The 7,856-nt window shown below is 64.1% G+C and overlaps 3 protein-coding genes across 3 annotated transcripts in view; all 3 read left to right on the plus strand.

The window, feature by feature from the left end:
- DIS3L2 (DIS3 like 3'-5' exoribonuclease 2) overlaps positions 1–1,014 on the plus strand; it is a 200,003-nt gene extending 198,989 nt beyond the window's left edge. The window contains exon 21 of the mRNA XM_009282384.1: positions 489–1,014. Coding sequence (XP_009280659.1) covers positions 489–587 — 99 coding nt within the window. The 3' untranslated portion in view covers positions 588–1,014. The remainder of the gene's footprint in view (positions 1–488) is intronic.
- Positions 1,015–3,073: 2,059 nt separating this feature from the next.
- LOC103901543 (intestinal-type alkaline phosphatase 1) lies at positions 3,074–5,763 on the plus strand. The gene is made up of 10 exons (XM_009282447.1): positions 3,074–3,218; positions 3,409–3,524; positions 3,598–3,772; positions 3,872–4,044; positions 4,154–4,288; positions 4,368–4,437; positions 4,552–4,690; positions 4,784–4,992; positions 5,135–5,212; positions 5,432–5,763. The coding sequence occupies exons 1-10, from the start codon at positions 3,074–3,076 to the stop codon at positions 5,761–5,763; spliced, it is 1,572 nt and encodes a 523-aa protein (XP_009280722.1).
- An 840-nt stretch (positions 5,764–6,603) lies between these two features.
- Positions 6,604–7,856, plus strand: part of LOC103901485 (intestinal-type alkaline phosphatase) — a 3,282-nt gene continuing 2,029 nt past the window's right edge. The window contains exons 1-4 of the mRNA XM_009282385.1: positions 6,604–6,673; positions 7,223–7,339; positions 7,455–7,570; positions 7,819–7,840. Of these exons, the coding sequence (XP_009280660.1) occupies positions 6,604–6,673; positions 7,223–7,339; positions 7,455–7,570; positions 7,819–7,840 (325 nt within the window). The remainder of the gene's footprint in view (positions 6,674–7,222; positions 7,340–7,454; positions 7,571–7,818; positions 7,841–7,856) is intronic.

The raw sequence follows: 7,856 nt of genomic DNA on the forward strand, positions 1-7,856 counted from the left end.
GGTGGGTGTTGTTCCTTCCTTGTAGGATGCTGAGAAAATGCTCAGTGTCATGTGGAAAACCCTTCTCACCGCAGCTCACCATTGGCGCTTGGCCAAGTTGCTTCATTAAAGGATGATGTGCATTCTCTGGCTGGAGAAGGGAGACATGGACAGGCTTTAGGGGAGGTTGGGACCCAAAGCCGAGGACACGATCACCCACGCTCCTTCCTGGACTGTGTGGAGAACAAGAAAGGCTCATTTAGGTTGGTTTGGGTTCCCTGGCTGGCTTCGCAGCCCAGTGGTGTTGCCCTTGAAGATACTGCATCCAGCCCCAGTCCCAAGAGTACCCTGGACCCCGGCAGAGCTATCTGAAGCCATCCTGCCCCACTCCCTGGTTCCCGATGGGTGCCGCAGCAGAGGCAACAAAAGCCAGTGCGGCTCTAAGCAAATCCTGGTCTGATGCCAAGACACCTGAAAAACCCTCTTCGTTTTTCTCTCCCTCGCTGAAGGTGATCACCATTTTCACGCTGGTGGAGGTCATGCTGACGTCGGACGGCATCCCGCTCAAGTACAGCGCCCTGCTCAAGAGACCGAGCTCGGAGAAGTGAGCACCCTGGGCTGCTTGTGCTCCCCGCTGCCAACGCTTGCTCACCACACTGGCACCCACCGGGGTCAGAGGGGACCCATAAGGAATTTGGGGTTTTGAGTTTTAAAACCAATGCCGTTTTATTTCTGGTTTGGATTTTAACTCCGGCTGGGAGCAGGGCTCAGGGCTTGAGCCTGCCCCAGGCAGAGCATTTCTACTCTTGGATATTTTTAGCTTGATGCCTTTTTTTTTTTTTTAAGGCAGCAGTGTCTGTCCCCGGCCACCTTAGGTGCCCGTGGTGAGGGCCAAGTGGGGTGTCCCTGGGGGCGGAGAGGGGCTGGCTCCACCATCCTGGGTGGGATGTGGTGGGATGCAGTGGGATGCGTCCGTGGGGCTATGCAGGAGGGTTTCTTGCAGGGTTGTGTTTCATGTAATAAAAGCCGGGTCAGCAGCTGCATGGGGGACTCGCGCAGGTTTTATTTTGTCTCCTCCATGTTCCCCCAGCCAGGAATCCCAGCAGTAACTCATCTCCTGGGCAGCCCTGTGCCTTCCCCTGCCTGCCGCTTCCTGGGCATTGTGAAATCCAAGCAGCCTCGCCGCCTCCCCCAGCCCCAGCATGTGCTCGGCTGGAGGGCGTGGGGGATCGGGTGGACGTGCGCTCGCGGCTCCCACTCTGGCAGCTAATCCCTCAGTCTGAGCTTTCACCGGGTGTCACTGGGTGTCTGCTCCAGCCCCTCACACCCTGGCCTCCAGCCTCACCCCATTCGGGGACCCTGCAGCACCATGTCCTTGCTTCTCCCTGCTGCTCGAGAGAGCATCCAGCCCCTTGTGGACTGACCAGACCTTCTGCGCCTGGCACCTCTGCCTGCTCTCCATCCCTGTGTCCCCACCCACACCGTGCAGGATGTCCCCGGGGGCACGGGCTGCTCTGGCAGCCTCTGCTTCATCACCCCCACAGGGACGGGCAGCCACGCACAGTGGCTGGTGGAGGGATTGACGTCTGGTGAGAAGGAGTGGATCCATTGTGCCAGGCAGGGAGGGGGGCCTGCTTCACTCTGCCTCATGGGTGGTGGCAAATGTGGCCCTGGCATGGACAATGTGCCCTTTGCAGGAACCAGGAGCTGGCCAAACCCAGGATGCCCGCCTCAGGATGGGGGATCGGGCCAAGGGGTGTGGGGGATTGGGCCCAGGGGTGGGTCAGGGCTAGGTAAAACATGCTCCCCAGGAGCTGGTGAGCTGTGAAAACCATCAGGGTCACCTGCAGTCCCCAGGGGTTGTGCTACTGGTGGCGTCCTTCCAGATGGCCTGGTGCAACCATGCGTGGACGTCACCTTCGGACGTGGGAGTGGGTGGGAACAGCCTGTTCCTCCCTGGGTCTCCTGCTCCACGCTGGGTGCTGGTGACACAGGGCTGTTCCCTGCCCGCAGCAGGTACCTCGCTGTGCAGGTGTGCTGGCACGGGCTGCCCCAGGGCCTGACAGGCAGCATGTGACCGTGTCCCCTGGGAGAGGGTACCCGAGGACACTGACACCAAAGGCAAGATGTCCTCCCCCTACTCCTCAGCCCGACGTCCCCCTCCTCGGGTTTGTCTCAGGGGAAACAAGGCCAATCCAGCCCAGCCCAGCCCAGCTCAGCCTGTCTGCAAAAACAGCACTTTGCCCTGCGCCCTCCCTGCTGCTCCCCGGGGTCCTGCAGGCAGCCGCCACCGTGAGAGCTGGGGGCCCCCGAGGTGTCCTGGTCCCCAGGGATGGGCTGGAGGTCCTCCCTTGCCGGTGTGGGGGAGGGATGGCCCCAGGGACGGCTGAGGGCACTGGGAGGGCCCTGAGCAGGGCTGGGAGATAGTCCCTGAATGTTATCAGCCCATCGTCTCGCCCGCGGCGGGGCTCAGCCCTCTGGCAGGACAAGGAAGGGCCATAAAGGGTTGTCGTCCCCCCCACACCCTGGATGCAGGCCGCATTCGGGGAGGGATCCCTGGTGAGCAGCATGCGGCGGCCGCTCTCCCCTGGGACCTGCCTTCTCCTCTGCCTCCTCGCCCAGCTAGCTGCTGCGGCCTCAGGTGACAGCTCGAGCAGGGGCATGTGGGACAGGGGGGTGCGAGCCCTTGGTGGGGGGCGCTGGGGCTGGTGCCACTTCTCTGGAGGTCTCTGGGGACCCTGTCACCCCCCCATGGGATACCAGTGAGGGCAAACCCTCCTGGCCACCTTGGGAGCTTGGAGTGGTTTGAGACCCCAAACTTTGAATGGGTTTGTCTCAGCCGCCACCAAAGCAGGCCCCATTCCCGCTGCCGAGAGGCACAAGGCACTTCCCTGCCAAACTGTGCCTCAGTTTCCCCCTCTGCAGATGGGCTCTGGGCAATGCTGAGGTTGCCAAAGGCCGGGCGGATGCCCTGGCCCCTCCAAGGCTTCCACAGAGGTGGCTCAGAGCAGCTAAATTCACCTTGGGGAGAGATGCCCACCCTGGTCCCTGGGGGGGTTGCCCCAGGGACCCTCAGGGTGCCTGGTGCCCCTGCATGCCCCCGGCTCTGCTCTCACCTCCAGACACCGAGAAGAGCCCGGACTACTGGAACAAAGGGGCCAGGAGTAGGCTGGAGTCAGCCCTGGCCTTGCAGCCAGCGGCACGGCGGGCCAAAAACATCATCCTCTTCATGGGTGACGGTGAGTCCCCTCGGTCCCAGCCAGGCCCCGTGGCTCGACAGCTCCACAGCAGCCAGGGGACGTGGCTGGTGAGAAGATGGGGCTGGTGCAGGTCCCCTCCTCTCCGGCCGGCCCCAGGCAATGCCTGGGGAGGGCAGGACTGTCCCCGGTCCCTGCCCCTTGCCACCCCGTGGCTCTGTCGTGCCTGCAGGCATGGGGCTGCCCACAGTGTCAGCAGCTCGGATCTACAAGGGGCAGCTGGCCGGTGGCTCGGGCGAGGAGAGCGTCTTGGCCATGGAGACCTTTCCCCACGTGGCCCTGGCCAAGGTGAGTGGGGCAGCGCCTGGGGGCAGCCACCCTGTCCCTGCTCAAAACCCCACTGGCCCCCGCTTGCTTCCAGACCTACACCATCGACCGGCAGGTGCCCGACAGTGCTGGCACGGGCACAGCCTACCTCTGTGGGGTGAAGGCCAATGCCAAGACACTGGGGCTGAGCGGGGCGGCCATCTACGGCAAATGCCGCACTGCCTTTGGCAATGAGGTGGACTCCATCCTGCACCGGGCTAGGCTGGCAGGTACAGGGCAGTGGGCATCCCTGTCGGAGAGCCTGGCATGGCACAGCCATCCCCTGCCATGCTGGACGGTCTCCCCGTAAACCCTTGCCCATGCTGCAGGCAAGTCGGTGGGCATCGTGACGACCACACGGGTGCAGCACGCGTCCCCTGGGGCAGCCTATGCCCATTCGGCCAGCCGGAGCTGGTACGCCGATGCCAACATGCCCAAGGAGGCACTGCGGGACGGCTGCAAGGACATCGCCTATCAGCTGGTGCACAACACGGACATCAACGTGAGCCGGGGAATGGGTGTGGGAGGGAGGGGACACCGGGGACGTTGGGAGGGTCTGCTGAGCTGCAGGGCTGTGGTGGTGCCAGTGGCAGTTCCCCGCTCCCTGGCAGGTGATCCTGGGTGGCGGGCGGATGTACATGACCCCCAAGTGGACCCCAGACCCCGAGTACCCGGACGACCCAGCTCAGAATGGCACCAGGAAGGACGGCCTGGACTTGATTGCCAAATGGCTGAGTGCCAAGCAGGTACCATGCCGAGGTGAAGGGGACGTGACATCAGGCACGGGGCACGGGCTGTTGGCACTGGCTCTGTTCTTCCTGGCAGGGCGCCCGCTACGTCTGGGACAAGAAGGGCCTGGACGCAGTCGAGGATGACTCCGTGAGCCACCTGATGGGTAAGAGCATCACTGACTGCGCCACTGGCAACACCTCCTCCACCTCCCCACTCCAGGGGTGCTGGTGAGGGCATGATGCGGCCCGGTGTGGAACCCCCTGCCCTACTCCCCCAGGCCTCTTCGAGCCCAAGGACATGAAGTACGAGCTGAACCGCAACACCTCCACGGACCCCTCCATCGTGGAGATGACGGAAAAGGCCATTCGCATCCTGCGCAGGAACCCCAACGGCTTCTTCCTCTTCGTGGAAGATGAGTAGCTCCAGGCGGACAGCGTGGCTGGTGCTGGGGTGGGATGCGGGTCCTGAGAGAAAGTGGGTATCCCAGGGGACCAGGGAGGGGGTGACAGCCGCATTCCCCATGCAGGTGGCAGGATCGACCACGGCCACCACAGCGGCCGGGCCAAGCAGGCACTGATGGAGGCCGTCATGCTGGACCGGGCGGTGGCACGGGCAGGCGAGCTCACCTCCCCCTCTGACACCCTGACCGTGGTGACAGCCGATCACTCCCACGTCTTCACCTTCGGGGGCAACACGCTGCGTGGCACCTCTATCTTTGGTGGGCCCCAGGGAGGGGCAGCGGGCATCCGTGTTCCCATCTCCCCCTTTTGCTCCCACTGGAGGCTGAGCCGGCCAAGGCGGGTAGTTGGGGAGAGGTACCCGGCTGGGACGGGGGGTGACAGTGCCTTTCCCTGCGCCAGGGCTGGCCCCCAAGAAAGCCAGGGACAAGCGAGCCTACACCAGCATCCTCTACGGCAATGGGCCTGGCTACAGCATCCGTAATGGGGGCCGCCCGGCCGCCAGCCTCCCTGCCGCAGGTAGGAGCCTGCTGGGGATGGGGTGGGGGGTGCAGGGTGGCTGGGGGCAGCATCCCACGGGCATGGCCACTGGGGCTGCACGGGGTCCCGGTGCCACCGTGTGGCTCAGGTGTCACTTGGGCAGGAATCGCCCTGACGCTGAGGTGATGGGAGCTGCCCCCCCATCCCTGCGATGGGTAGGGGAGCCTGCTGCCTCCAGCCCCATTTCCCCTGCCCACCCTGCAGAGGACAAGGACTACAGGCAGCAGGCAGCCGTGCCCCTGGAGACGGAGACCCACAGCGGGGAGGATGTGGTGGTGCTGGCCCAGGGTGCCATGGCCCACCTCTTCCACGGGGTGCAGGAGCAGCACTACATCGCCCATGCCATGGCCTACGCTGCCTGCCTCGAGCCCTACGCCGCCGAGCCCCGGTGCGGGGCAGCCCGGAGGGCCTCCCAGGGCACCCAGCACTCCCCCCAGCCCCTGCTCACCCTCCTGACCATCTGCGTGGCCGCCCACTTGGTAGGGGGCTGAGAGCCTCCGGCGAGCCCCGCTTCAACCAGGGCTGCCTGGCCCCCCCCCGTGCCACTCCCGGCCACCCCATCAAGGGTCTCGGCAGCCGGGTCTGCACTGTGGCCAGGATCAAGGAATGCAATAAAACACAGTTTGTCTCCATCTGCCGTGCGAGGGTTTGCAGCGGTGGTTGCCTCCTAAGGTGCTGCCCCGTGCCTCAATTTCCCCAGGTGGTCGTGGTTCCTAGTTCCCCCCCAGGACCAGCACTGGAGGTATTGGGGTGAAGGAGGTAATGAAATGAGGGTGAGGGGAGGCCATGTCCCCCCCCAGCTTTGCCAGGCTGGAGCACAGTACACAAGGGTTGGTACCTTCCCAGCAAGGGCTGAGCAAGGAGCAGAGTTTTAGTCCAGATCAGTGGATTTATTGCTCAAGGAAGTGCTGGGCAGAGAGCAGGGCTGCTCGGTGCACAAGTGACCCTGGGTGCTTCCAATACCCCTATTGCCCCAGGTCCAATGTTCAGCGCTGCCTGTGGCACCCCAGGCCAGGGCATCCCCCTGCCTGGAATCACAGCACCGCAGCCAGGGCGGGCAACAGCCTGCCAGGCACTGCCCATCGCCTCACCCCCTGCATCTGTGCCCCAAGTCCATCCATCCTCCAGCAGCAATAAGGTGGTGTGTCAGGGAGCTGCCTGCAGCCCAGCCCTATGGCCTTTGTGCTGGCTGCCTGGCAGGACACCAGGCTATCAGAAACGTGCCGAACCCTTCCACACATCCTGTGAGGGCTGATCCTGGTCCAAAGTCCCTCCCCAGATCTGCTAGAGTTGGAGACACTGACAGCGGCGTTGGGCCACCGGATCTCACCATGCGGGTCCTGGCACCCCTCATCCTCTTTCTGGGCCTCTGGGCAGGGCTCAGCACTGCTACCATCCCAGGTGGGGACAAGGATGGGGACGGGTGCCCAGTTGGCTGCAGCAGGTGCCCGGGGAAATGGGGCACCCGGCAGGGCACCAGCCTGGCTGGCCACAGGGAGGGTTTAGGGAGGGGAACAGGGGCTGCCTGGCTCTGCAAGGGTTAATGGGGGTTACCCCTGCTTTTCTGGGGACCTTAAGCCAGTTTTCCCCTGTGGGGTCAGATTCCTGCTTGCTTCTGGGCTGGGGGGCTGGGGAAGGTGCCTGTAACCTTCCCCCTTCCATGGATGTGGCTCCATCCCACCTGCCAGATAGTTCCCCCCATCATGTCCCTTTTTGTTGCCCCCTCCTTCTCTGTCCCAGGACCCTCAGACCGGGCAGTGGATGCCAGCCCGCATGGCCTTTCCCCATCCCAAACAGCACCCTGACCCACTCAGTCCATGTCAGAGAAGGCCCCAGCACGGGGATTCCCAGGGAGCAGGTCCCCCAGGGATGCGGGTGCCCCAGGGATGTGGGTGCCCCAGGGATGTGGGTGCTGGCAAGCTGGGACTGACAGGTGCTGTCCTGTCCCAGCGGAGGAGGAGAAGCCATCCTTCTGGAACAAGCAGGCAGCTGCAGCCATCGAGGCCGCCTTCAAGATGCAGCCCAGAATAAGCCAAGCCAAAAACCTCATCCTCTTCCTCGGGGACGGTGAGTCCCGCTGGCACACCCGGTGGGCAGGCTGGCACGGCCAGTGCCCCACGGAGCAGGATGCGGGGAGGGTAGCCAGTCCAGAGGGTGACCAAGACCCTCTCTCCTCACCCAGGATTCGGGATCCCCACCATCACGGCCACCCGCATCCTAAAGGGGCAGGAGCAGGGGAAGCTGGGCCCCGAGACCCCCCTCGCCCTGGATGCTTTCCCTTACGTGGCTCTCTCCAAGGTAAATCCCTGCCATGCTGGGCATGGGGCCAGGGTGATGCTGGGCATGGGGCCAGAGTGATGCCCATCGGGTTGCTGGCACAGAAGCACCCTGGGGTGCGCATACAGGTTGCACAGGGTCCCTGCCTGTCCCACACTTGCCCTCAGGCATGCTAGTGAGCGTGGCAAGGGGGTGCTGGGGGGGAGCAACCTGCCAGGTGCCTCTGTCCAGCTGCCCCCTGCCCTGAGCCTGGCGCGTGTCCTTGGCAGACGTACAACGTGGACCGGCAGGTCCCCGACAGCGCGGG

Source organism: Aptenodytes forsteri, unplaced genomic scaffold, assembly GCF_000699145.1.
Source record: "Aptenodytes forsteri isolate BGI_AS27 unplaced genomic scaffold, ASM69914v1 Scaffold404, whole genome shotgun sequence".
NCBI lineage: Eukaryota > Metazoa > Chordata > Aves > Sphenisciformes > Spheniscidae > Aptenodytes > Aptenodytes forsteri.

What these genes read in the sequence shown, in the direction of transcription:
- LOC103901543 (XM_009282447.1), top strand. Translation starts at nt 3,074, where the DNA reads ATGCCCCCGGCTCTGCTCTCACCTCCAGACACCGAGAAGAGCCCGGAC. An exon ending in GCACCGGGCTAGGCTGGCAG is followed by an intron (nt 3,773 to 3,871) that starts GTACAGGGCAGT and finishes CCCATGCTGCAG; the next exon opens with GCAAGTCGGTGGGCATCGTG. An exon ending in GCGTGGCACCTCTATCTTTG is followed by an intron (nt 4,993 to 5,134) that starts GTGGGCCCCAGG and finishes TCCCTGCGCCAG; the next exon opens with GGCTGGCCCCCAAGAAAGCC.